Source organism: Budorcas taxicolor, chromosome 7, assembly GCF_023091745.1.
Source record: "Budorcas taxicolor isolate Tak-1 chromosome 7, Takin1.1, whole genome shotgun sequence".
Classification (NCBI taxonomy): Eukaryota; Metazoa; Chordata; class Mammalia; order Artiodactyla; family Bovidae; genus Budorcas; species Budorcas taxicolor.
This window is the reverse complement of record NC_068916.1, coordinates 15,636,762-15,664,153: the sequence shown is the minus strand read 5'-3', so window position 1 is coordinate 15,664,153 and position 27,392 is coordinate 15,636,762. Positions and strand designations below refer to the sequence as shown.

The following is a 27,392-nucleotide window of genomic DNA, read 5'->3' as shown; positions in this document are numbered from 1 at the left end:
AGGCCGGGGAAGACAGCAGTAGGGGAACACTCCCAGGGACTGGAGGAGGGGACGAGGCCGGACACCCCCACGCGCGCACACACACCTGCCGTCCAGGTGCGATCGTGTCCCTTACCATCCCCCTGCACGTTGGCCCGGCCGCAGGCGACAGGGGGCGGGGCCTGCCCCGAGGGGGCGGGGCGGGGCGGGGCGGGGCTACCGCCGAGGCTGGTCGGGCGGGCGGCGGCGGAGGGCGCACCGGCGGCGGGACGCTGGGACAGCGGCGGCCGGAGCGCGCGAGGCGAGTAGGACCCGAGTTGGGTCGGGGTTCAAGTCAGGTTCTGGGTTTGAGCGTGGTCCCCATCCCACCCCACCCCACCCCACTCTCAAGCCCGGGGCGCGATCTCTCCGGTCTCTACTAGCGGCTGCCTCCAGCTCCATCATCTATGCGCAAACTTTCCAGACTTGAGAGTGTCGCGGTCCCCGCGCCTCTGCTCGGTCCTTATCTTGGCTCCTGTCCTTGCTGGTCTCTCCCAACCCCATCCTCCATCCGTACCTCCCTATCCCTTCGCCCCATCACTGCCTCCCCGTTGCCCCTCTCCCCTGTCTCCATCCTTTCTGCCTCTGTCCCGTCCCCCTCCTCCCTCCGTTATCCTCCCTCTCTTGTCCTCCCTCGCCCTTCTCCGTAGCCGGGCCGGAGCCAGGCCCCAGGCGGCGGGAAGGCGGCCGGGCGTCCGGCCGGGCTGGGCCTCGGCCTAGCTGCTGGGCCGGCGTGGGGAGCTGCAGCTGTTTGCCATTAGCTGGGGACCCCGCAGGCCCCGCCCCCTCCCTGCACGGGGCGGGGTCCTCCTCGCCCCCGTCTTTGGGCCGTGGATAGGAGCAGAAGACCCCAGAGACGTTCAGGCTGGCCTGGGGCGGGGGCTTTAGGGAGACCCCGTTGGACATTCGGGACGCCTCCCTGGGACCCCGCGTTACTTCCCTGAGCCACCTACCTGTCCCCTCGTGGAGTGGCCTGTCTCTCTTTCCATATCGCTCTGTCCTGTCTCGAGTACTCGCCATGCTCCAGGGAAGGTGAGCCACAGACACCCACCACCACTACCCTTTCCCCCACCATCTGCTTTCTCCACCTTTAGCCAGTCACCGACCCGCATGGAGCATGGTCACATGGCTTCAGACCTCAGTTTCTGCCTGGAATATGGGGATGTGGGTGGCTTGGCTGGCAGTGAGGGGAATCTACCAAGCTAAGGATTAAAATCCAGACCCAGCTATTTCCTCGGGCTAAGTGACCCCGGGCAAGTCACTGTGTATTTCTTTCTTTTTATTTTGGCAGCCCCGCATGGTATGTGGTATCTTAGTTCCCCAACCAGGGATCGAACCCATGCACCCTACATTGGAAGCATGGCGTTGTAACCATTGGATCGCCAGGGAAGTCCCCATTGTGTGTTTCTGTGTCCCAAAACACTTCTTACCCAAGGCACCGTAATACACGGTGATAACTACCCCCCTGGTAGGGTTGTCATGATGATCAAAGGAGTTGCCTGGATGATAATTATAGTTATACTATTATTCACCCCACCCCCTTCACCTCCAGGGGTCTCCACAGGGGTACCGTTTCTGCTTCCTGCCTCTAGTCTCTCTCAGGTTCCCAGAAAATATTTTCAATCACTTCCCTGTTGTGCAGGGGGTGACCCTTCAGGCAGGTGGAAAGCCAGGTTTCCTACAATTGGATGACTGTGTGTTCCAGGCACTGAAAGAAGAAGTGAGGACAGAGACGTACAGAGACAGGGCGGGAGAAGTGCAGAGAGACAGAGACGTGGAGAGACAGAGAGAGACGTGGAGAGAGACAAGCAAGAGGCTAAGCAAGGAGGACGTAAGACAAGACAAGCTCAAGCTCGGCTGCCCCTGAAGCTCCGGCCCCGCCTTCATGCCCAGCAGGTGCTCCACCTGGCCCATCCTCCCAGGTACCCACTGCCCTGGCACCACAGCCTGAAAAGGGTGGGGTGGGCCGGAACCTCTGCAGCAGGGTGGTTAGAGGTCAGACAGCAGAAAGGACTGGCCAAACTCGGTCAGAGTAGGGGACAGAAGTACCCGGGGACAGAAGTACCCTGGCCATCCTCCAGGTCTGGGGGTGCAGGTTAGTGAGAGGCCCTGATTGTCTTTCCCCTTTCCAGTCTCTGGCGCCCCCTCTCACTTCCTCCCCCCACCCCCGTGACTTCCGGGGCCTCCACCCGCCTTCTATCCTTGCTGCGCCCCCGAGCCCCCAGCCGGACACATCCTGGGGGGGCGGGGGGGTGAGCAGGAAGTTCTCGTGTAGCTCGGCAGCGAAACTGTTTATTTTTAGAGAAAATTGTTTCCATAAAGGGGAAAGGCTTTGCTCCTTGCTGCCTCCCCCCAACTTTCCTTACCAGCCCCCCGCCACTGCCCAGGCTGACCCAGCTCTGTCTGCGGGTCTCCTACCCTGAGCTCTGTTTCTCTTTGTGCCCCTGTGTCTCTGTCTCCGGCTGGCTGTCTCCCCATTAGTGCACCCATCTGCCCACCTAAGCCCCCATCTGTCCTGGTAACCAGTTCTTGCCTGGGCTGAGGGGAGGGGGCACAGGAAGGGTGGCGGCTGTAGGACTTCAGCACCCCATCCCCCCCGCTCCTGGTGGGGGGCTTTGTGGAGGCGGGGCTGTGGGAACAGCTGGAGCCTGTCCAGGGGCTGGACAGATGTGCGGGCAGACCGTGAGGTTTGGTTTCTTTGTTCCAGGCTGTGGGCGCCCCCCCTCAACCTTTTCCACAGTCAGGACGGGTGTGTGCCTGTGAGAGGGTCCCACGCCCAGGGAAAGAGGGAAGTTGGTGGGGAAGGGAGAGTGGGGAGGGGTGGCCACCTCCCCTCCTGCAGACTCCTGACTCTGGGTGTCATCACACCCTCTTCACCCTCTTTCCAGGTAAACCGCAGCCGGTGCTGCAGGTGGTCTGACTTGCAGTCCCCCCCAGAGACACCTGAGGAGCTCTGCAGGCAAGAGGATGGCCCAGGTCCTGCACGTGTCAGCCCCCTTCCCAGGTCAGGGGTCTCGTGGGGAAGAGGGCCCAGCCTTGGGGTTGGAGGTGGGGCGTGAGGGACACAGGCCAGGTCCTGTGTGGCCTGGAGGAGAGAAGGGGGCCTGACTTGAGTGGGGCTGAGGGTAGGACACAGCTCTATCCTGAGAGCCTGAATGGGGACAACTCGGTTCTGCCCTCGACAGTCTAATGGAAGAGACAGGGTTTTTCATGAAAGGAGGTTAGTCTGAGTTGGGAGACAGGGTCCTGACTCATTTGGGAGGTTGGAAGCACAGCCCTGCCCTGGGAGGGTCCAAGGGGGACACAAGGCCTTGCCTTCGGCTGGGGAGGTAGGGAGGGGCCTGAGGCTTACAGCTGAGCATTGAGCAGCCAGTGGCGTCCCATCCTTTGGGCCAATAAGCCATGACTCACCCAGGGGCATCAGTTTGCCCCCAGGAGGGGACCACAGTGTTCAGAGGTGCTGGCTTTTCTCTCTACCTCAGGGACCCCCGGCCCAGCCTCCCCGCCTGCCTTCCCCTCTAAAGAGCCTGAGGTCCCCTACTCGGTGGAGACGCCCTACGGCTACCGCCTAGACCTGGACTTTCTCAAGTATGTGGACGACATCGAGAAGGGCCACACGCTGCGGCGGGTGGCCGTGCAGCGCCGGCCCCGCCTGGGCTCCCTGCCCCGTGGGCCCGGCTCCTGGTGGACGTCCACCGAGTCTCTGTGCTCCAATGCCAGCGGGGACAGCCGCCACTCGGCCTACTCCTACTGCGGCCGTGGCTTCTACCCGCAGTACGGCGCCCTGGAGACACGCGGTGGCTTCAACCCGCGAGTGGAGCGCACGCTACTGGACGCCCGTCGCCGCCTGGAGGACCAGGCAGCCGCCCCTGCCGGTCTGGGCTCCCTGACCCCCAGCGCGGCCGGCTCGACGAGCTCACTGGTGGGCGTGGGGCTGCCACCCCCGACACCACGGGGATCGGGACTGTCCACGCCGGTGCCGCCCAGCGCCGGGCACCTGGCCCATGTGCGGGAGCAGATGGCGGGGGCCCTGCGGAAGCTGCGGCAACTGGAAGAGCAGGTGAAACTGATCCCCGTGCTCCAGGTGAAGCTGTCGGTGCTGCAGGAGGAGAAGCGACAACTCACAGTGCAGCTCAAGAGCCAAAAGTTCTTGGGCCACCCTGCAGGAGCCCGGGGCCGTGGTGAGCTCTGCCTGGACCTCCCTGAGGCCCCCGAGGACCCAGTGACGCTCGAGACCCGGAGCGTGGGCACCTGGGTCCGAGAGCGGGACTTGGGCGTGCCCGATGGGGAGGCAGCCCTGGCCGCTAAGGTGGCCGTGCTGGAGACCCAGCTCAAGAAAGCACTCCAGGAGCTACAGGCAGCTCAAGCCCGGCAAGCTGACCTCCAGCCCCAGGCCTGGCCGCCGCCAGACAGCCCAGTCCGTGTGGACACCGTCCGGGTGGTGCAGGGGCCGAGGGACGTGGAGGTGGCGGCCAGCACGGCAGCGGGGGCCCCTGCTCAGCGGGCCCAGAGTCTGGAGCCCTACGGGGCAGGGCTGCGGGCCCTGGCGACGTCCAACGGGGCTGAGAGCCCCCCTGTGTTCCGCAGCCATGAGGTGATGGAGACAGTGTTCCCAGCGCCCGCTGCATCCACCAGCAACGTCCACCAGGTGAAGAAGATCAGTATCACAGAGCGCAGCTGTGATGGGGCAGCAGGTGAGCAGTAGCAGGTGGGGGCAGACGGTGGAGGGTCCCTCCTTTTCCTCTGAATGCTGGGGTCCAGCCCCAGCCCTGTCCTCCCACAAGCAATCAGAACCTCAGTTTCTTCATCGTGCAAAGGAGACACTTGTGCTGCTGACCCAGTCCCTCTAGAGACCATGTGAAGAAATTAAGTGTTTGAAGAATTAGGTGTGTGCTCATGTCTGGAGAATCCCAGGGACAGGGGAGCCTGGTGGGCTGCCGTCTGTGGGGTCGCACAGAGTCAGACACGACTGAAGCGACTTAGCAGCAGCAGAATGTCTAGAGCGTTATAAATATGTAGAGAATAGGAGGCATTTGGGTGAAGGTCCCCAAAGCTGTCAGTTGCTGGGCAAAGAAAATTCTTCCCTGATTGGCAAAAACCAGTCTCAGGCCATGAAAAAGGAAATGTGTTGTTCATGTAACTTAGTGACAGCTTCAGGCGTAGCTGGATCCAGGTGCTCAAATAGCCTCAGAATCTCTACCTCCCTCTTTCTCTTCCTCTGTGCATCCTGGAAGCTTCTCTCTCAGGCAGGCAGAGGTGATCACACCACTCCTGACATCTGTTGAGCCAGCTCATAAAGGGAAAGGGAGCCCCTCAATCCAGAGAGCACCAGCAAAAATCCCAGGGGTGACCCTTCTTGGTTGGTTTGGGTCATTTGCTCCTCACTGAGCTAATCACTGAGTCTCGCTGCCCAGGCCCAGATCCTGGAGGTGGAGGAGCCCCACCCAAGTCCAGAGGGAGGAAGGGGATGCTCCCTGGAGGAACTGCTGAGTCCTCATGCTCGGAAAGGGGATGTGGGATGTTCAGGATAGCAGCTGCCCCACCACCGCCGTCCTGAGGCCCCTGGGAGACGCTGCCAGAATGACTCATAATCCAGACAGCTGTTCTTTATCTAATACCAGTCTGGTGCTGACGGCTCTGTTAAGTGTTTCACCCACCGAGGAGGTTAAGACAGTGGGCTGTGTAGCAAGGTCACCTGGGTTTAAATTCTACTCCTTACTGTGTGATTTGAATGATCAGCTTCACTTCTCTGGGCCTCGGCTTCCCTGTCTGTGAAGTGGCCTTGTAGCGGTCCACACCTCTAGGATTCTTCTGAACTAGTGCATACATACAGTAAGCACTTAACCATCATGTGTTGCTACTTCTGCTATTAGTTGTCATGTCACTAAATTGTGTCTGATTCTTTGCAACCCCATGAACTGTAGCCCGCTAGGCTCCTCTGTCCATGGGATTGTCCAGTCAAGAATACTGGAGTGGGTTGCCAGTCCCTTCTCCAGGGGATCTCCCTGACCCAATCTCCGCATGGCAGGCAGATTCTTTACCATCTGAGACACCAGGGAAGCCCAGAATACTGAAGCAGGTTGCTGTTTCCTACTCCAGGGGATCTTCCTGATCCAGGGATTGAACCCATGTTCTTTTGTGTCTCCTGCAAGGGCAGGCGGATTCTCTACCACTGTGCCATGTGGGAAGGCCCCCTACTAATGGTTTTCAGGTCAATTCTTGTCATAACTGGGGAAACTGAGGTTTGCGGAGAAGCTTCACATATCCTTTGTCAAACATCCAGGATCTGAGACCAGGCTGTTGTGAACCTATAGCATGCCTCAAAGATTCAGCCCATTTCTTCGTCTAAGTCTCAAATAATATCAGGTGGCCAGAGCCCTGTAGAGGCACCAGAGGGTACAAGCTGGAGGGCGGGGTCCCAGCTGTGTTTTCTTGCTTCCCCATGTTCTTCCTGGCCAGCTCTGGACTCCACCCCTGTGATCTGTGTCTATCCCAAACACCCAGCGCTGCGACCCTGGCCCCCAGCCAGAAGCCCCACCCAGCCCAGCCTCCGGATCTCTTAAGAGGCAACCTCCATTCCAGACGTGCCTCCCAGCACAGCCACAGGGCCTCTTGCCTGCAGGACACACAGACCTAGCCATGTCCCCACGTTGTGCAAGCGGTCTTGAGTCTCACTTAACTCCCTCTTGCTGCAGCCAGCCCCAGTCTCTGCCTCGCTTAGGGAATATTTACTGAGTGCCTGCCATGTGCTAGATTTTTCTAGGCACTGGGGACACAGCAGTGAACAAGACAGACGAAAAGCCCCTGCAATAAACAAATAGCCCACCAGAAACAAGTGAAGAAAAATCACTTTAATAAAACAGGGATGTGGGATGGGTGGTGGTTGGATGGCGTGGAGGCCCGTGTTCAAATTCTGGTTTCCCTGCTCCCTAGCTCCATGCTCTTTAACCTCTGTTAAACCTGTTCAACCTCTCTGTGCCACATTTGCGGGGTCGGGGTGGGGTAGGGCGATGGTACTGACCGCCCAATGGCACCAGATCAGTGTGAGCTGAAATACATTGGTTGGTGCTGAGTGTTCAAGATGGTATCAGGCACTGGTGGGTGCTCAGGGGTTAGCTGTTGGCTCTTTGAGCCAAGATGTGAGAGAAAAGAAACACCTGGGTGGTTTCTTGACAAATGTTTTGTTTTTCTGTTTTTTGGCTGTACTGCATGGCATGTGGGATCTTAGTTCCCCACCCAGGGATTGAACTCATGCCCCCTGCAGCAGAAGCACAGGGTCTTAACCGCTGGACTGCCAGGGAAATCTTTGACAAATGTTTAGACCACTTAGGTCGGTCATGTGTAGGTCAATAAGGAGGCTGGGAGGAGTCCAGCCTTTCTGCCACCTAGAATTTGCTTGCTGCAGTGAAGGGCAGGAAGGGTGAGAGGCAGCCGTCGCCTCAGGCTGGCAAAGGTGGATGAGACAGGCAGAGGCCCAGAGACCACTGTAAACTCTCATTCATCCCTCACCTTTCAAAGGCACCACAGAGAGATTCCTGGGAGAACGGGTAGCCAGGCACGTGCATCCGTGGGGTCTCTCCAAGGCTTTGAAATTTCCTGTTATTGTTTGAAACACAGTCCTATGAATGCAATTCATATTCTTTGTGGAAGGTTTGGAAAGTACAGAAGACTCTGTAACGTGAAAGTCGCTCAGTCGTGTCGGACTCTTTGCGACCCCATGAACTATACAGTCCATGGAATTCTCCAGGCCAGAATACTGGAGTGGGTAGCCTTTCCCTTCTCCAGGGAATCTTCCCAACCAGAGGTCAAACCCAGGTCTCTCACACTGCAGGCGGATTCTTTATCAGCTGAGGCACAAGGGAAGCCCAATAATCCTGGAGTGGGTAGGCTATCCCTTCTCGAGTGGATCTTCCCGACCCAGGAATCGAGCCAGGGTCTACTCTATTGCAGGCAGACTCTTTACCAACTGAGGCAGGAGACTCTAGAACACTAAATAAGAGCTCCACAAACCCACCACTGCCTAGACACAGCTGCTATGGATGCTTCTTGTTTCCTTCCGATTTTTTTTTCTCATGAAGAAAATAATATGTATTTTTGGAGTCTGGCAACATGTACTGATGGAATTTGTTGTGTTGCCTTATTTTCTATGTAAAAGCATTTAGGCAGCCCACTGCAAAGGGCTGCATTATGTGATGTCCTTTTTGTATCTTAATTCATTGACACCCCCAGTACCGCTTGGAAGCGGGTGGTGTTTCTATCTCTGTTTTACAGATGTGGAAACTGAGGCACTGAGTGGTAAAGCAATTTGTCCATAGTTTTCCAAGCCAGGATTTAAATCCTCTGATTTCTTTGATTTAACATTATCGCAGGGACATTTCATCATGTTATTAAAAATTTGTAGGGGAATTCCTTGGCAGTCCAGTGGTTAGGACTCCAAGCTTTCACGGTCAAGGGTGCGGGGTTCAATCCCTGGTCAGAAAACTAAGATCCTGGAAGCTGCAAGGTGTGGCCAAAAAAAAAAAAAAACTATTGGAACATGCTATTTATCTTTTAACACCTGGATGACTCTTTACTGTCAAAAAGAAAGAAGAAAGTGTAGCTTTGCAACCCCATGGACTATAGCCCACCAGGCTCCTCTGTCCATGGAATTATCTAGGCAAGAATACTTGAGTGGGTTGCCATTCCCTTCTCCAGGGGATCTTCCCAACCCAGGGATCGAACGCAGGTCTCCCGCACTGCAGGCAGATTCTTTACCAGCCTCATTGAGCTACGCATGGCACCTCTCTTGTTTGACTTTAATTCTTTTTTCACCTTTGTCTTCCACCCTCAGTGTTGAGGACTGATAAATATTTTCAGCTTTGTGGGGCATCTGATCTCTGTCGCAATGACTTGACTCACTTCTGCTCTGTTCTTTTTTCCCCCAGCTTTACTGAGGTATATTTAATATACAAAAATCTGCACATTAAAAAAAATTTATTTTGTATTGGTATATAGCTGATTAACAATTTTGTGATAGTTTCAGGTGGACAGCAAAGGGACTCAGCCATACATATGCATGTATCCATTCTCCCCTAAACTCGCTTTCCAGGCAGGCTGCCAAACAACACTGAGCAGAGTTCCATGTGCTATACAGTATATCCTTGCTGGTTATCCATTTTAAATATAGTAGTATGTACATGTCCATCCCAAACTCCCTAACTATCCCTCCCCTCATCCTTCCCCCTGCCTCCCTGGCAACCGTAAATTCATTCTCTAAGTCTGTGAGTCTCTTTCATAATCTGCACATTTTTAATGTATACATTTTGATGAGTTTAATGTCTCAGCTCAACCTTTGTAGCATGTAAGCAGCATAGCCAATACATCAATGAACTAATGTGGCTATATACCAATAAAACTTAATGTGTGGACACTGAAATTTCAATTTCCTGTAATTTTCACGTGTCCCAAAGAGACTTCTCCTTTCAGTTTTTTCGCAACCATTTAAAAATGTAAAAACTGTGCCCACAGGCGGTGATTCAGCACCCCCTGCTCTGTCACACACCCCTACCCCATTGTAATATCATTCCTTGCAACCCACCTTCTAGAAGTTTATTTAGATATTTGAGTATTCTTGAAAAATATGCCCTAGGCATGTTTAATTTCCTAAAATGGTATTGTGCTTTAGGAAAAAAAAAATCTGTTTCTTATTTTTTCCTCGCTACACTCTATTTTGGAACTCTCCACCCTGATCTGGTGGTTTGTCACTTCTAATGACTGCATAGATTTCTGCTGTAGGTATGTGCTACACTTTCTTAGATGACCCCCTCCTTGGTGGACACCTGGGTTACTTCCAACTCCTGGCTGCTTTGAATAGTACTGGCTTCGTCCTTACATGTCCTGTCCTGTGGGGTTGCTGGGTTACAGGAAAGGCACATCTTCACTCCAGATTTTGTCTGATTCTCTCCGGAAAGTTCTCTCTGGCCACACTCCCACCAACCATGGCTGGGTCTGAAGTGTCCATTTCTCTACATCCGCGGTAACGTAGTTTATTTATCTTTCTAATTTTTTGCTCGTTTGATGCAGTTGTCCAAGGTGGTATCTCCTTGTTTTAAATAGCATTCCTTTGATTGCTGGTGAGGTTGAGCATCACCATATAATGTTTCACAACTCTCCTTAGTGAATCCCTTAGTCATAGCCTCTATTTTTTTCCTTTGGGGCAATTTTGAGATGTTCCTGGCATTTTCCAGAATAGGGGTTTGCAAACTGTAGCCTGCAGGGCCATATGAAGCCTGGTGCCTGTTTTCATACAGCCCATGGGCTCAGAGTGGTTTCTGTGTTTTTGAATGGTTGAACAATGTGAAAAGACTAATATTGTGTGATATGAGCACAATTATATGAAATTCAAATTTATTAGAACACAGCCAGGCCCATTCATTTATGTACCGTCTCGGGTTGCTTTTGTACTGTTTACAACAGACCTTATGACCCACAATATTTATTATCTGGCCCAGGACAGGAAAATTTTGTTAACGCCTATTCTAAAAGATAATTCTTTGCCTGTTTTTGGCATTATGACTATCTTTCCACAGCCTTTATTCTTCTGTCAATTAAATTTAAGAGGTTTGTTTTTTTTTTAAACAAAATAGTTTTAACCAAGAGTTTTTTAACTCTTAATGTTGATGTCGTTAAACGCATCGCAGATTTCTTGTTTTAATTTTTAATTCTTTCCACTTTATCTCGGTGATTGACATATAAATTATGTTAGTTAACTGTGCTGTGCTCAGTTGCTCAGTCAGTCATGCCCGACTCTGCAACCCCCATGGACTGTAGCCTACCAGGCTCCTCTACCCATGGCACTCCCAAGGCAAGAATACTGGAGTGGGTTGCCATTTCCTATTTATTATATATTATAAGTAATACTATTCATATTATTGAGGGTGTACACATTGATGATTACTATATATGTGTGTGTGTGTGTGACAATATATACATATATATATGTATGTATATATTACAAAAATGATTACCACAGTAGGTTTAACATCCATCATATCACAGTTAATTTTTTTTCTGTGATGAGAACTTTTAAGACCTGATCTCACAGCCGTTTTCGAATATATGCCAGATATGCCATGATCTTTTTGCAATGGTAACATCAAAGATCACTGATCACAGGTCACCATAAAAAGTATAATAATGATGAAAAAGCTTGGAATATTCTGAGAATTACCAAAATGTGACACAGAGACACAAAGGGACCAAATGCTGTTGGAAAAATGGTACCCGTAGGCTTGCTCCATGCAGGGCTGCTATTGGGCTTCCCAGGTGGCTCAGTGGGAAAAGAATCCCCCAGCTAGTGCAGGAGGCTCAGGTTCAGTCCCTGATCTGGGAAGATCCCCTGGAGAAGGAAGTGACCACCTACTTCAGTACTCTTGCCTAGGAAATCCCTGGACAGAGGAGCCTGGTGGGCTATAGTCCAAGGGGTTGCCAGGAGTCGGACATGACTGAGTGACTGAGCGCAAGCACTTCTGTTTCACCCCCAGTTCTCTCACCTGGGGTCTGTGCTGAGCCCTCTTTCCTCACCTCCTTTGGCCTGTTTCTTCCTGCAACCATGCCCTGCTGATTTCATTATTGTGGCTTTGGGAATACGTGTTACTCTCTCCTAAGCCTGCCCATTTTAGCTGGCCAGGGAGGGGCCAGCTGGCCATGGACTTGTGTTCTTCCATATAAATTTCCATATAAATTTTGGTTACAGTCCACTCCATCTCCCAGTAGAATAACAATAATAACTATTATCAGTTCTGTTACTGTTACTTTAGTATTGCAGTGTCTGACCTTGAACTTCTCATGACTGGAAGGAGCCATCCCAGCTTTTGAGGGGCAGAGCCTGCTCTTCCGTGGGGCAGAAGGGGCCATAGCACTGCTCTGATTCACTCTTTTTTTTTTTTTCTCCCCACTTTTGAAAAATTTGGGGTAAAGAACATATAACATAAAACTTACTCTCTTAACCGTTTCTCGGTGGCAATAAGCACATTGCTGTGCAACCAGCCTTACCATCCCTGTCCAGAACTTTTATTTTATTTTACGGGTTTATTTGCCTGTGCTGAGCCTTCACTGCTGTGAGGGTTCTCTCTAGTTGCGGTGCTTGGGCTTCTCACTGCGGCGGCTTCTCTTGTTGTGGAGCACAGGCTGTAGGTGAGCGGGCTTCGGTGATTGTGGCACGTGGGCTCCGTAGTTGCAGCCTGTGGGCTCTAGAGCGAAGGCTTAGTAGTTAGTCGGGCCTAGTTGCCCTGAGGCACGTGGGATCTCCCTGGACTAGGGATCTAACCCGCGTCTCCTGCATTGGCAGGCACATTCTTCACCTCTGAGCTACTAGGGAAGCCTCCCAGAACTTTTCCGTCTTCCCAGATTGAATCTCTGTCCCCTTTAAACGCTTACTCCCCACCCTTCTCCCCCAGCCCCTGGCACCTGCCATCCTGCTTTCTGTCTCTCTGGATCTAACTCTTCTACGGACCTCGTGTAAGTGGAGTCATGCACATCGTGCTCTGTGACTGGCTTCTTTCCCTGAGCGTAATGTTAGTGTTAGTCTCTCAGTCGTGTCTGGCTCTTTGCAACCTCATGGACTGTAGCCCTCCAGGCTCCTCTCGTCCATGGAATTCTCTAGGCAAGAATACTGGAATGAGTTGCCATTTCCTTCTCCAGGAGATCTTCCCAACCCAGGGATCAAACCCAGGTCTCCTGCATTGCAAGCGGATTCTTTACCATTATGGTCTGAGCCAGCAGGGAAGCCCGGAGCATAATGTTACTTTACCCGAATTTAAGTAACAGACCTCCCAGGTGTTTCCAGCAGGAAGCCTGGCTTTGGGTGACAGTGATACTTTCCACTGTTTCTTGTTACTTTCCACTGGACCACTTAGTGCTTTTGTTTGTCAGATGTGAATTTATTGACAAAATTAAAAAAAAAAAATCAGATTCCCGTAAAAACCTGGCATTTGCTCTCGGTTCCCCGCGGGAGTTGGAGCTCCTGACTCTGGAATCCGCCTGGCCCGACCCCGCCCTGGGCTGGGGCGCTGTCGGAAGCTTTTATGGCCAATGTCTCATCCGTTCAATGTGCTCTGCTTTTGTCGAGTGTTTACTCCCTGTTCCTAGCTCAAGTTGAGTGTTGCTCGTGGACTTGAGGGAGTAGTTGCTGCGGTTGTCAAAAAAAATTAAAGGGAATTAAAATGAATTGGTCTGCAGACCCCGTGGTCAGTGGCAGGAAGGGGACATGCTGGGAAAGTGGGGACATGGGAGCCACACGTGGCCTGGGATGGGGGGTCCTCAGTGGGTTCTGAGGCCCGGGCAGCCACTCAGGGTCTCAGGACTTTTGTTCCTGGCTCCAGGCTAGTGATCCGGGGCTGGAGCTCTCTGCCAACTCCACCCCTGTTTTTGCAGTGGGCACCCTCGGGATCCTGAGTCCTACAATGTCACTTTTGTTCTCAGACCAACTTGGGCGTTTTTTTTTTCCCCTAATTATGATAAAATTAGGAACTATTAGGATATAACATAGGGTTTCCCTGGTGGCTCCAACGGTAAATAATTTGCCTGCGATGTGGGAGACCCAGGTTTGATTCCTAGGTTGGGAAGATCCTCTGCAGAAGGGAATAGCTACCCACTCCAGTATTCTTGCCTGGAGGACTACAGTCCAAGGGGTCGAAAAGAGTCAGACATGACTGAGCAACTAACACACACACACAGAACATAAAAGGTTTCATTTTAAACATGTCTGAGCGTCCATTTCACATTGTTATACAACTGTCCCCACCGTCCACCCGAGAACATTTTCATTGACCCAGAGTGAAACCCGCCTGGGTGGGGTTTTAACTTTCCAATAGCCCTTTTTTTTTTTTTTCTTTTTCTGGCCACCCCCTGTGGCTACCCTTATTGCTTCTTTCTCCTGATTATTAAAATGTTTAAAGAAGCAGAAAGCCAGATACAAAATGTTATCTACAGCACAACGCTATAGATATTTATAATATTGAAATAATATTATAAATTATAAAATAATTTATAATAGTGAGATAGTATTATAAAGTGATAATAGTAAGTCTTAGCAAAAGGTAGCTGACAGTTCTCTTGACTTAACAAATGTTCTTCATGCTCTTGTGCACGTGTTGTTTTAAGCCCTCTCTCACGCTACTGTCTTTACTGTGTATGGCGTCATGATGTAGGACATGTCGTGTCTGAGACACAGAGAGGTTAGTGACCTGCCTGAGGTCACACAGCTCTTTTGCGGGAGATTTGAGTCCTGACCGTGACCACTATTTTCAGCTGTAGTGTCCAGACAACACTCAGTATGATGTCAGAGGGGAGGTCACAAGCCAAGATTGCAGGGGTCATGTGATCTTCCCCGACCCTGACCGGCTGTGAGGCAGGCGGCAAACCAGAACTGGAATGGATCCTGCCACTTCTTTGCAGGGTGACCTTAGGCCACCCTCAGGGTCTCAGCTTCCTCATCTGTAACAATCCAGCTTCCACATGGGAAGTTTTGATGAAGTAATGCAAGAATTAGCCCTTGGAGCACCTGGCCCAGCGTAAGGGACAAGAGGCAGCTGTTATTACTGTTCTTGTTTTGCTGTTGTTACCTGCAGTAAACTCCTCTTCTCCCGCCTCTGCAGGTCACCCACAGGCTCCTGCAGAATCGTCCTTATCACCTCTGGAGTCTGAGGGGGCCACCCAGGCGCAGCCAGAGAAGAACACAGGCCAGGTGCCTGCCCATGACGACACCACCGTCAAGGAGCCCATCGGGCAAGCAGCCTGTCAGGAATTGGAGTCTGAGGAGGCTGGGGGTGCAGGTAAGTGGGAGCGGCTGCGCAGAGGGCCAGCCGCCAGAAGCCCAGGCGTGGGGTCTGGCTTCGGGAGACTCTCACGACACCACCCCTCCCCCTCCAGGAGGGGCCCGTGCAGGCGTGCGGTCCATCATGAAGCAGAAAGAGGAGCCCACAGACCCAGAGGCCCACCGGAGGAGCCTCCAGTTCGTGGGGGTCAACGGCAGGTGAGAGATCCTGGGCTGAGCCCCTCACTTTGATTCATTCATTCAACCAAAGTACAGGAGACAGATGAGGAAACTGAGGCATGGGGAGGCCTGGTGGACTGACTCCAGTCAGTCCAGTGCTGAGCTGGTGCTGTAACCACTACATCACACTGCCCCATGGGAGGCGCTGGACTCAGCTGTGTGCCCCATGGAGCTCCTGGTCCACTGTGACCTGGGGCAATGATGGGCGGTCCCAACCCAGCGTGGTTGGAGCAATGATGGGGATGCTCAGGCAGTGAGGGGGGCCTGGCAGAGGCAGAGATGGCCCTGGGGAGAGTCACCGACAGAGGGGAACACGTGTGCTGCAGGACAGCAGACCCTTGCAAGGCGCAGAGTGCGGGGTGGGAGGTCTCCTGGTGGAGGACACATCCTGGATAAATGCTCCGAGGCAAGAGGAAGCCATGACGTGAAAAGTAGGAGAGGACTTCCTGGGCGGTCCAGTGGTTAAGACTTCACCTTCCTATGCAGGGGATGCAGGTTCCAACCCCAGTTGGGCATCTAAAATCCTTCTTGCCTCACAGCCGAAAAACCAAAACATAAACAATATTGTAACAAACTCAATAAAGACTTTAAAAATGGTCTGCATCCAAAAAAAAAATCTTAAAAAAGAAGAAGAAAAAGTGGGAGGCCTGGGGAGCAGAAAGAGTTGGGGGCCTTGAATGCCAGGCACAGAAGCTTAGACTCTGTCAAGAGATAGCAAAAAGCATGAGGGTCCTATGTGCAGTAGGGCGAGGGTCTGAATCAGTGTAACACCTGTGTAAGGAGCAAAGTGGGTTTCCCTGGTGGCTCAGATGGTTAAAAATCTGCCTGCAGTGTGAGACGGAGAAGGCAATGGCACCCCACTCCAGTACTCTTGCCTGGCAAATCCCATGGACGGAGGAGCCTGGTAGGCTGCCGTCCATGAGGTCGTGAAGAGTCGGACATGACTGAGCGACTTCACTTTCACGTTTCACTTTCATGGATTGGAGAAGGAAATAGCAACCCACTCCAGTGTTCTTGCCTGGAGAATCCCAGGGGCGGCAGAGCCTGGTGGGCTGCCGTCTCTGGGGTCGCACAGAGTCGGACATGACTGAAGCGACTTAGCAGCAGCAGCAATGTGAGAGACCCAGGTTCGATCAGTGGATCAGGAGGATCTGCTGGAGAAGGGAATGGCAACCCACTTCAGCATTCTTGCCTGGAGAATTCCATGGACAAAGGAGCCTGGTGGGCTACAGCCCATGGGGTCGCAAGAGTCAGATACAACTGAATGACTAACACACTTTCTAGCATAAGGAGCAAAGTATAAGAGGTACTGAAGTGTAGAAGAGAAAAGCAGTGCCCCTCCCTGACCCCCCAAACATGATCACCATCACAGGCAGTGTTTACTGAGCACTTATTGCATCCCTGGAGCCCTGTCAACTTCATAGTGTCACCATCCCCATTTAATGGATGGGGAAACTGAGGCCCAGAGAGGTTAAGTGCCCCTCCCCTACCACCTACAGCGTCTCCCCCAGGTATGAGTCCTCCTCTGAGGACTCCAGTACCGCAGAGAACTTCTCGGACAATGAGAGCACAGAGAACGAGGCCCCAGAGCCAGAGGAGAGGGTTCCAAGTGTGGCCGAAGCCCCCCTGCTCAGGCCCAAGGAGACGGCAAAGGCCAAGACAAGCCGGGAGGAGTCTCAACTGTCCCAGGAGTCTCTGCACACGCCCACAGCTGAGGGGGCATCAGGATCAAGTGCAAAAGACGAGATCCGGTCAGTTTTCTGGATGGGAGGGCTTCAGGCAGGGCCTGGGGTCAGAGAAGGTGACCTCTGCCTCAGATCCCACTGTTCAAGCCCTCTAAGGGGAAACTCCCATCAGTCATGTACACCTTAGTATGAATTAGTGAATCCATGCTTTCTCTTTCTGGGCATCTGAAGATCTGGTGGCTTTGATAAAAGGCCTGAGGGGGGCAATTTGGGCTGTTGGGGTTAGGGTTTAAGGGGCAGGCTAAGTCTGATCTTAAGTCACCCACCTTCTTTGGGACATTTTGACCCACCTGTCCATCCTGTGTATGTCTCCTATGTCTCCCGTTGATGAAAAACCCATCCTCAGAAAAAGATTTCCATCTGCCGCTGGCTATTTGGAATAAAGTTTGACCCATGTGTCCATTTTCTCTTGGGGTCTGTGTGTTCCCCATGTCTGCCCCTTGGGGTGCCGTGTAAAAGTTTCTGAGAAGGAGAGGGTCTGAGATTCCACCACTCGGGGGCCCTGGCAGGACTGGGTGAGGGCCACGGGGCAGAGTGTTGAGACCCTCTGTGAGCACCCCAGTTGGACGTGGTGGGTGGAGGACACCCAGGAAGCTGAGGCGAGTACTCCTAAGATAAACTCCCCTTCGTCTGTCCTTGGCAGGATGGAGCTGAGTCCTGACCTCATCTCAGCCTGCCTAGCCCTGGAGAAGTACCTGGAGAACCCCAAAGCTCTCACCGAGCGGGAGCTGGTACAGTGGGGCCATGGGCCTGAAGGGGGGGCTCACCTTCCCCTCCTGGCTTCTCCTTATCCACAGTGTCTCTCTGTGCTTTGGATTATGGGCACCCCAGTATCCTAGCTGGGAGCTGGTGGGCGAGGGGCTCTGAGACTTGAGTCGTGGTCTTTGGAGAGGCGCCAGGGAGGAGGGAGGGCCAAGGATGGTCACCTGCCCGCAAAGCTAGCCTTGGTTCCTGTTCCTTCCCGGGCTTGAGGAAGGGGAGTATTTCCTGCTGCTGTATTTCTTCTGATGGGTGTGTACACTTGACCTTGAAGATCCCATCCAGGGTGGAGACGCTCACACCTTCCTCTGGGGACATACCTAGGACCACGGGGTCTACACTTCCCTTTAGGGCAGGGGACACTACGCTTTTCTTCAGGGGGGGCACACCTAGGGTGGGGCACCCACACGTCCCCTCTGGTTCAGGGTGGGCTTCATCTGGCCCAGGGTGGGCTGCTGTGGCCCTCACGTCCCTCTTCTCCCTGGCCCGCGTCCAGAAAGTGGCCTACACCACGGTGCTGCAGGAGTGGCTGCGCCTGGCCTGCCGCAGTGACGCCCACCCGGAGCTCGTGCGGCGCCACCTGGTCACCTTCCGGGCCATGTCGGCACGGTTGCTGGACTACGTGGTCAACATCGCTGACAGCAATGGCAACACAGCGCTGCACTACTCCGTGTCCCACGCCAACTTCCCCGTGGTGCGGCAGCTGCTGGACAGCGGTGAGCCCCGGGGATGGGGGCAGGGGGCCCCGGGGGGGAGCAGGCAGGCTGCCACCTGGTCTGATGTTCTGATGAGGGAGATGCTGCCCTCCTGGTCTGATGGGGGAGGGTGCCCTCACAGCCTGATGGAAGAAATGCCACCCTCCTGATGTGATGGGAGAGCTATCACCCTCCCAGTCTGATGGGGGAGACATTGCTTCCCAGTCTGGTGGAGGAGATGCCACCCTCATAGTCTAATGGAAGAGACACTGCCCTCCCAGTCTGATGGGGGAGATCTCACCCTCCCAGTCTGGTGAGGAAGATACTGCCCTCCCAGTCTGATCAGGGAGACGCCGCCCTCCCAGTCTGATGGGGGAGACGCCGCCCTCCCAGTCTGATGGAGATGCCGCCCTCCCAGTCTGATGGGGGAGACGCCGCCCTCCCAGTCTGATGGGGGAGACGCCGCCCTCCCAGTCTGATGGAGATGCCACCCTCCCAGTCTGATGGGGGAGGCGCCGCCCTCCCAGTCTGATGGAGATGCCGCCCTCCCAGTCTGATGGGGGAGACACCGCCCTCCCAGTCTGATGGGGGAGACGCCGCCCTCCCAGTCTGATGGGGGAGACGCCGCCCTCCCAGTCTGATGGGGGAGACACCACCCTCCCATGCTGGTGAGGGGATAGAACCCCTACCTGTGGCCCTGGTGTACTGGAAAAGGCAGCCATGGTCTTATGGAAAACACGTGGCCCTTCCACCACCCCAGTGACCCGTGTATGACAAAGGTGACACCCCCGGAAACCTAATCTGAGGAAAGGATGTGGCTTCCCATCTGGGGCTCAGAGACAAGTCGTGGTCCACAACTAGACGTGAAGAAATTAGACGTGACTCTCCACTAGTCAGTCTGATGAGGCAGAGCCCGCAGTCTAATGGAGGAGACATAGGCCAGACGGAAGGATGAGTAGGGGGACCTTTCAGATTAATGGGGATACAGAAATCCTACTTTCAGCCCTAAATGTGGGAGCCCAGTCTGATGGACGAGTCACAGATTTCATTGTTAGGAGCCCCTCCCATAGTAGAGCTGGGTACCCAGGGGCAGAATGGGGTTGTCAGTCTAAGAAAAAGAAGGAATGAGTCCACACCTAGACTAATAGAGGAGACGTGATGCCCGATGCTCATTATGGTAGTGAACAAGGCTTCCAATCTGATGGCAGAGACGAGGCCTGGTCCTCAGGGCCCTTCCCCCAGCCTTGAGGCAGACCCAGCCAGCATCACGGGGGTCTGAGACCCGATCTCTTCCTGGCCCCCTCCCGGCAGGTGTCTGCCAGGTGGACAAGCAGAACCGCGCCGGCTACAGCCCCATCATGCTCACCGCCCTGGCCACCCTGAAGACCCAGGATGACATCCAGACCGTCCTACAGCTCTTCCGGCTTGGAGACGTCAATGCCAAAGCCAGCCAGGTATAGCCCTCGGTGCCGGCGACCTGGACAGCCCTTCCCACTTATGACGTCCTAGCCCTGCCCCAAGCCCAAGGCGAGAACCCCCACTCCACAGGCAGAGAAACTGAGGCACAGAGAAGTATTCATTTCCTCGAGGAAATGAATTCAACTAGAGGAGGGGGACTTGAACCTGGGGGTCTAGCTCCAGAGCCCCATTCTTTTTTAAAAGAAATTATTTATTTGGCTGTGCCAGATGTTAATTGCCATGTATGGGATCTAGTTCCCTGACCAGGAATCAAACCTGGGCCGCCCTACTTCGGGAGCTTGGAGTCTTAACTACTGGATGACCAGGAAGTCCCAGACCCTGCTTGCTTTTTTACTGATTTATTTTTAATTAGAAGAATTGTATTAGTAGTTTAGGGTTTTTTTTTTTTAATGGAATATAATTGATTTATAATGTGTTATTTCTGGTGTAGAGCAAAGTGATTCAGTTGTATATATACATATATATAGATTATTTTTCATTATAAGTTATTACAAGGTGTTGAATATAGTTCCCTGTGCTATGCAGTAGGACCATGTTGTTTATTTTATATACAGCAGTGTGTATCTGTTACTCTCAAGCCTCTAATTTCTCTCTCCTTCCCCACCTTTTCCCCTTTGGTAACCATAAGGTTTTTTTTTTTACTATGTCTGTGAGTCTGTTTCTGTTTTGTAACTAAGTTTATTTGTATCACTTTTTTAGATTCCACACATATGTGATATCATATGATAGCTGGCCTTGTCTGATTTACTTTGCTTAGTGTGACCGTCTCTAGGTCTATCCATGTTGCGGCAAACGGCATTATTCCGTTGTTTCTTATGGTTGAGCAGGATTCCGTTGCACCACGTTGTGCCACACCTTCTTGGTCTCTTCATCCGCCGATGCTTTCACGTCTTGCCTGTTGTAAAAGTGCCGCGATGAGCACTGGGGTACAAGTATCTTTCTGAATTAGGGTTTTCATCTTCTCCGGGTATATGTCCAGGTGGTTTACTTTTTTAAAAATTGAGGCAAAATGCACATATGATGAACTCTTTTAAGATGACCAGTTCAGTTCAGCCGCTCAGTCATGTCCAACTCTTTGCGACCCCATGAATCACAGCACGCCAGGCCTCCCTGTCCATCACCAACTCCTGGAGTTCACCCAAACTCATGTCCATCAAGTCGGTGACGCCATCCAGCCATCTCATCTTCTGTCGTCCCCTTCTCCTCCTGCCCCCAATCCCTCCCAGCATCAGGGTCTTTTCCAGTGAGTCAGCTCTTCGCGTGACCGGTAGCATTTAGCATAGCTGCAGTACGGTGCAACCTCTCCCACTGTCTGCCTCCAGAACACCTTTACACTCTGATAGGAGACCCGGCACCCGCAGCTGTCACTTCACTCTCATCTTCCCTCCCCCAGCCTCTAGCCCCCTCAGTCTGCTTTCTGTCTCTGCAGATTTGCCTGTTAGGGATATATTATATAAATGGAATCATGTAGTATTGTGTCTAGCTCTTGTCACAGAGCATAATTTCTTTCTTTATTTGGCTTTGCCTGGTCTTAGTTGTGGCATGTGGGATCCAGTTCCCTGACCTGGATGGAACCTAGGCCCCCTGCATTGGGAGCTGGGAGTCTTAGGCACCAGACCACCAAGGAAGTCCCTAGACGTTGGTTTTTATTGAGATTTAACCTCGTAGCTCAGTCAGTAAAGAATCTGCCTGCAATGCAGGGGACCTGGGTTCAATCCCTGGGTCAGGAAGATCCCCTGGAGAAGGAAATGGCAACCCACTCCAGTATGCTTGCCTGGAGAATCCCATGGACAGAGAAGCCTGGCAGGCTACAGTCCATGGGGTTGCAAGAGTCAGACACGACTTAGCCACTAAACTACCACCAACTGGTAGACAGAAAAGCGTACACAACACATTCTACTTACGTTTGTACCTGTCTTAGCTCGACACATGCTGCTTACGTTTGTACCTGTCACTTAGGAATCTGATTTAAGTGGGCATACGGATGGATAGCATCACCAACTCAACGGACGTGAACTTGGGCAAACTCTGGGAGATAGTAAAGGACAGGGAGGCCTGGCGTGCTGCAGTCCATGGGACTGCAGAGTCAGATATGACTTAGCAGCTAAACTCCAGCAACAACAAGGGATGGGGAAACACAGAGCATGTGCCGGAGGAGGAGACATTTAAGCTGAAACCTGAAGGATGGGAAGGAACCAGCTGGAAGAAAAGGGATCAGCAAGTACAAAGGCCCAGTGGTAGGTAGGATTATTTGAAATACAGAAGGCCCATGATTGGAGGTGCAGTTAGCATCAGAGTACTCAGGAACCATGGAAGGTTCTAGGGCAGGGGTGTCACCCTCTGGGGCCTGCATGATCCATAAGCCTGTTCCTTTGCCCTAACCAGGCGGGGCAGACAGCCCTGATGCTGGCGGTCAGCCACGGGAGGGTGGACGTGGTCAAAGCCCTGCTGGCCTGTGAGGCGAACGTCAACATCCAAGATGACGACGGCTCCACGGCTCTCATGTGTGCCTGCGAGCACGGCCACAAGGAGATCACTGCACTGCTGCTGGCCGTGCCCAGCTGCGACATTTCCATCACCGACCGTGTGAGTCCCCACCCCGGTGCGCCTGGGGGTAGGGCGGGCACAGTGCAGAGGGCATCAGCATAGCAACCGATGCTTTGCAGGACGGGAGCACGGCTCTGATGGTGGCCCTGGACGCGGGACACAGTGAAATTGCGTCCATGCTGTACTCCCGCATGAACATCAAGTGCTCGGTGAGTCTCAGCCCTAGCTGGGAAGGGGGTGGGGCCTCCGAGGGGGGATGGCATACAGGGACCACGCCGAGGGCTGCAGCTGTTTGTTGAACCTTCATGGAGCCCCCATGAGGAAACAAGTTAGAAGAACTAAGACTGTGCAGCTATGGTTGGTGATCACAGGATTCAAACCAGATCTGTCTGGTTCCAAATCGTATTCTTCATGACCATGTGAAGGACTTTGGCATTCACTCAAAGTGTGTCATTGTATTCAAGGCCTTGAGAAGTTTCACTGTAAAGAAGCCTAACTGTGTCTTACTGGGGAATTTCTCTGATTTGACCCTAGAAATCTGGGTTTAAAAAAAAAAAATCATGCCCATTAGCAAAATGCTCTTCTGGAAGTCTAACAGGAGGATAACATTGATGTTCGCTGTGTCCTGAGTGCTTGATGGAGGAGACAAGCCCTTCTAGTCTGATGGCGTGTGTGTGTGCTCAGTCGTGTCCGACTCTTTGCGACCCCATGGACTGTAGCCCACCAGGCTTCTCTGTCCGTGGGATTTCCCAGGCAAGAATACCAGAGCGGGTTACATTTCCTCCTCCAGGGGATCTTCCCAACCCAGGGATCAAACCCACGTCTCCTTCATCGGCAGGCGGATTCTTTACCACTGAGCCACCTGGGAAGTGCCTGGTAGTCTAATGGACTGTATACCAAATGCCTCCCGAGCGGGATTTCCAGAACCCTCCACAAGGACCCTGTTCAGTTGCATAATGTACTGTTACTGTGACCATTTTTCAGGTGGGGAAGCTGAGACTTAGAAGGTTCCATTCTTGGTCCAAAGCCTCACAGACAGGAAAGGGCAGAGACCTTAGGGTGTGAATCCAGGACTGGAACCTGTCTGCCCGCTCCTCCTCACCCCCATCTCCCACTTGCCCTGGCCTCCCTGAGGCATGAGTGGGGCCAGGTTCCAGGGTGGCTAGGTAGGTGTTTACCACAGCAATTTCCCCAAGTAGTCCAGGAGAGAGAAGTTTGCTGAGACATAAGCCATCCGGCTCCTGCTAGGCTTGCAGGTTCTTTTCTGAGGCTCCGAGTCTTCCCAGCGTCACTGCTTTGGGTCTTAGGTGCTCAGGGGATCCCCTTGGGATCAGCTCTGGGCCTCCATGTCCACACTGGGAGATGGGGGTGATGGGGCTGGGTGGCGTCCTGCTGTCTGACATGTGGTCCTGCTCCCAAGGGCTCCACAGGGCTGGAGCCCGATCCTCTGTCACTGTCCTCTCGGGCCACTGCCTCGGCATGCTTCTCTGGCTCGCACCCCCTCTGCCGCCTCCACTGTCCTCCCCAAAGTGGCCAGAGGTCACTGTGAGCACCTGAGTCAGGGTACAGCCCTCCTCTGCTCACAGCCCTCTGTGCCTCCCACCCCGCTTGGAGTGGGGTCACCCTCAAAGCCCACCTCCCCCCACTCTTACCTCCCCCTTCCTTGCTCACTCTGCTCCAGCCACACTGGCCTGATTGCCGCTCCTGCCTCGGGGCCTTTGCACTTGCTGTTTCCTCTGCCCGGAACACCCTGCCCCTTGGGTGCCCCCCCAACGTCCTTCAGACGTCACCCTGCCAGACCACCTGCTGTCCACTGTCCCTGCCACCTAAGCACTCAGGAAGAACCCTCCACTGCATTCATCTGTGAGCTTCTGTGAAGCTGTCTCCCCAGCAGCGTCACCTCCTTGAGGCCAAGGGACCACAGCCTGTTGTTCACTCACCATAGGACCGGGGCCAGCCAGCAAAGTCGCCACTTCAGACCCCCAAGGGGACGCCAAACTAAGGGAATTCTGCCTCTCATTTCAGTTTGCCCCCATGTCAGATGACGAGAGTCCCGCGTCATCCTCTGCAGAGGAGTAGCTCTGAGAAGAGCCCAAGGTGCCACTCCTGGGGACCAGGCAGCCCAGAAAGAACTGTCCTTCGTCTCCTCCCTTGCCAGCTCCAACTCGATCCACCAAGGTCCCAGTATCAAAGGCAATTGGGGTTTTCCTCTGCTTCCCAGGGGGAGACCCCAACAGCGTGGAGACTTCAGCTGAAAGCGGGTTTTTTCCCAGTACCCCGGTTCAAAGCAGCCGCAGCACACACTGGAGCTAAACTCATATGTAAATCGGCGCCAGTGGCTGGCTCTGAGGCGTGGGTTTGTGAGGAACGCTGAGAACAATCAACTGGCAATTACAGATGGAGGAGGGTAAGAGGGAAAAATATTGTATTTCTGAATCACAGTTGGAGGGGGAAAGGGGGAAAAAATCACTTACTTACTTGTTGCCAAATTTGAAAGTCACTGGAATCGTATATTTTCACTTTAAGCCTAAATGTTGTTACGCACGGATCGCATCATCTAGAGTGGCCTGACACCCAGTCCCCCTACATTTAATTGTCTGGTATATAATCGAGTTTTCTCCACTGCCCCCTGCCCAGACGACTTTCTTGGTGGCATTCTCTCGTGGTCTCTTCACAAAGCAGATTCTGTCTTTGTCACCCGGGGTGGGAGGTTTAATTGTTTCTTCTGCCTTCTGTTTCTTCCCGCTGGGAGCAGCCCAGCCACCCGCCCCCGCCCCATTCAGGTGTGGGGCTCGGGAGCCAGCAGCCGAGGGGTGCGAGTTGAGCCTTTCTTGTGATTCCCCAGAATCTCCTCCATGCAGGGGGGCCCTGGCAAATATTCATTTTCCTAGAAAACCCTGTAGACCTGGACATGTAGGAGATGAATCCGGTCCCCAGAGGGGTGCCTACATCCCTAGGCTTAGAACCCCAGTGACAAGGCCATCCTTCTCCGCAGACTCCAGAATGTCTCTCCTCTAAGGAAGGATAACAGGGCATGAGTCTGTTGGCAAGCACAGGCCCCGTTCCAAAAATCCCATGTGTGCTCGATTCGAAGTTGGCTGCCCCTGAGGGCTCCCAGTGCAAACTTAAAAAGACAGAGCTTTGCCGAAAACCAAACAAGGGCCAGCTGGTTGTCTTTTTTTTTTTTTTTCCCCCAAACAACCTACAGGCTTTCCGGAGCCGCCTGGAACACAGCCTGCTGGAAACGGGGCTCTCCCAACACACGCAGTTTCCTGCATGGCCTGTTTTGTCTCAGAATCTCAACATAGTTTTCTTTCCCATTCCTTCCTTTTGTGACCAAAAAAGAAAGAGAAAAGGAAACAGGGAGGGGAGGAGGGAGACAGGTTCTAAGCCTCGAGAAGTGCCTTGTGACCGGGGAGTAAGATCCCTTAGTCTTTAGACGTCCTGCCCTCTCTTGTCCAGTTCTCAGCGTAGCCACCAGGGTGGGCGCTAAAACCCCAGCAAGACGGGTCAAGCCCTCGGCACTACACGCGTTCATTCACCAAAGCCAAGTGCTGGCTTCTCTCCTAGAAAAGTAGGTTTCCTGGCCTGATGGAGTCTGCTCACTTTGATTATGATGGAAGGGATAGTACCTAAGACAAGAGAGCTTGGATGGTCAAAGGAGAGAGACACTTCCGTTTGTGTGTATGTGTGTGTGTGTGTAAATGAAAAGGACAGGAAACCCAAGCTGACTGGGGATGACCACTGTCAGGAGGCCACAGCTTTGGGCAGCTTTGAGAAGCGGTACGAGAGTTGTGTGTCTGTGTGTCCGGCCCTGGAGCTGTGGCTGTGTTTATTTTAAGCTTCTAGAAGCAGCTCATTGATCACCGCGCCCTGCCCCCCTGCCCTCCCACCGTGAGTGCATATTTATCCCTGTGTGTTCCCTTCTTCCCCTGCCCTTACCCCTTGGGCTTGGCGTGGTAGGTTACAGGGGGTTCTGTGTCTGACTCTGCTCTCTTCTCACATGTATTCAAGACTTCACTTTCTGACCATGGTACGTCCATAAAGACAGTATTACACTTAAATGAAGTATTCCTTTTTGTAATCATTTTTTAGAAGGTAAAGGAATTTAATAAAGCTACCTTATGAGAAGGCCAAAGTGTATGTGTCTGGTGTTTGTCTTACTGTACTCCTCTTTTTATTTTTAAATCAATTAATTTTTAAAATTTTGGCTGAGCTGGGTCTTCGGTGAGGCACACAGGCTTAGTTGCCTGTGTGATCTTAGCATGTTGGGATCTTAGTTCCCCAACCAGGGATCAAACCCACGTCCCTTGCGTTGAAAGGGGATTCTTAACCACTGGACCACCAGGGAAGTCCTTGTGTTTCTCGTGAAGCTTTAAAATAGATCTTTTTTTAAAAATGGACTTATTTGAACAATGCTCAACACTACAGAAAGTGGCAAGACTATTAAACGCCCTTACTGACACTATCCAATACTGTAGTCACTAGCCAGCTGTGGCAATTTCCATTTAAATGCAAATCAGTTGTAATGAATTCATACTCAGTAGCTGCACATAGCTGGTGGCTTCCAGACTGGGCTGCAGAGATACAGAACATAGTCATAGTTTGTTTAGAAAGTTCTAAACAAACCAACTGTGGGCATCTCAGAAAAAAAAAAGGTTTCCTGATTTTTTCTCCTTCATGACAAAATAATTTACAGTGATTGTAAAAGGCAGACTTTAAACAATAATGAAAACATCTGGCATAGGGGAGGCTGCCATGGTCCCATTTGGTAGAAATGTGCACCATTGTCAACGCTTGGAGCATCTCCTGCCAAACATTTTCCTAACAGGCTGAGTATTAAAATACTTTGTTTTCCTGTTTTATATTTTTGTATTGAGGCAGCGTTATACCTTTGTGTACGAGTCGTGTACAAAAGCTGGGGGCTTCCATGGCAGTCCAGTGGTTAAGACCTCGTGCTCCCAATGCCGGGGACATGGGTTTGATCCATGGTTAGGGAATTAAGACTCTCCATGTTGCACAGGGCAGCAAAAAAAAAAAACAGTGTACAGCTCCATGGCGGTTTGAAAAGTGAACATCCTCGGGTTACCAGCACGAGGACAGGAAGGGGAGTCT

General features: G+C 52.7%; 1 protein-coding gene across 7 annotated transcripts; it reads left to right on the top strand.

Annotated features, from left to right (window-relative positions):
* Positions 1 to 858: 858 nt before the first annotated feature.
* On the top strand, positions 859 to 26,406 carry KANK2 (KN motif and ankyrin repeat domains 2). Of its 7 annotated transcripts, XR_008199700.1 has the most exons (14): positions 859 to 1,050; positions 1,724 to 1,940; positions 2,907 to 3,022; positions 3,501 to 4,712; positions 14,655 to 14,831; positions 14,929 to 15,031; positions 16,552 to 16,803; positions 17,441 to 17,528; positions 18,053 to 18,272; positions 19,563 to 19,705; positions 22,116 to 22,316; positions 22,397 to 22,486; positions 24,303 to 24,684; positions 25,486 to 26,406. XR_008199700.1 is itself a non-coding variant. In XM_052643338.1 (13 exons), exons 3-13 carry the CDS (start codon positions 2,986 to 2,988, stop codon positions 24,354 to 24,356), a joined length of 2,565 nt encoding a protein of 854 aa, XP_052499298.1. In that variant the 5' UTR covers positions 859 to 1,050; positions 1,724 to 1,940; positions 2,907 to 2,985; the 3' UTR covers positions 24,357 to 26,406. The 7 variants fall into 7 exon arrangements, 6 of the variants coding, with proteins under 6 accessions (XP_052499298.1, XP_052499296.1, XP_052499295.1 ...); XM_052643338.1 differs by having other exon boundaries at positions 16,564 to 16,803; positions 24,303 to 26,406; XM_052643336.1 differs by having other exon boundaries at positions 24,303 to 26,406.
* Positions 26,407 to 27,392: the final 986 nt, after the last annotated feature.

Bases quoted from the DNA above. Each gene is read 5' to 3' on its own strand.
- KANK2 (XM_052643333.1), top strand. From the start codon at position 2,986: ATGGCCCAGGTCCTGCACGTGTCAGCCCCCTTCCCAG. The intron at 4,713-14,654 runs GTGAGCAGTAGC...CCGCCTCTGCAG, and splicing joins CAGCTGTGATGGGGCAGCAG to GTCACCCACAGGCTCCTGCA. The intron at 14,832-14,928 runs GTAAGTGGGAGC...CTCCCCCTCCAG, and splicing joins TGAGGAGGCTGGGGGTGCAG to GAGGGGCCCGTGCAGGCGTG.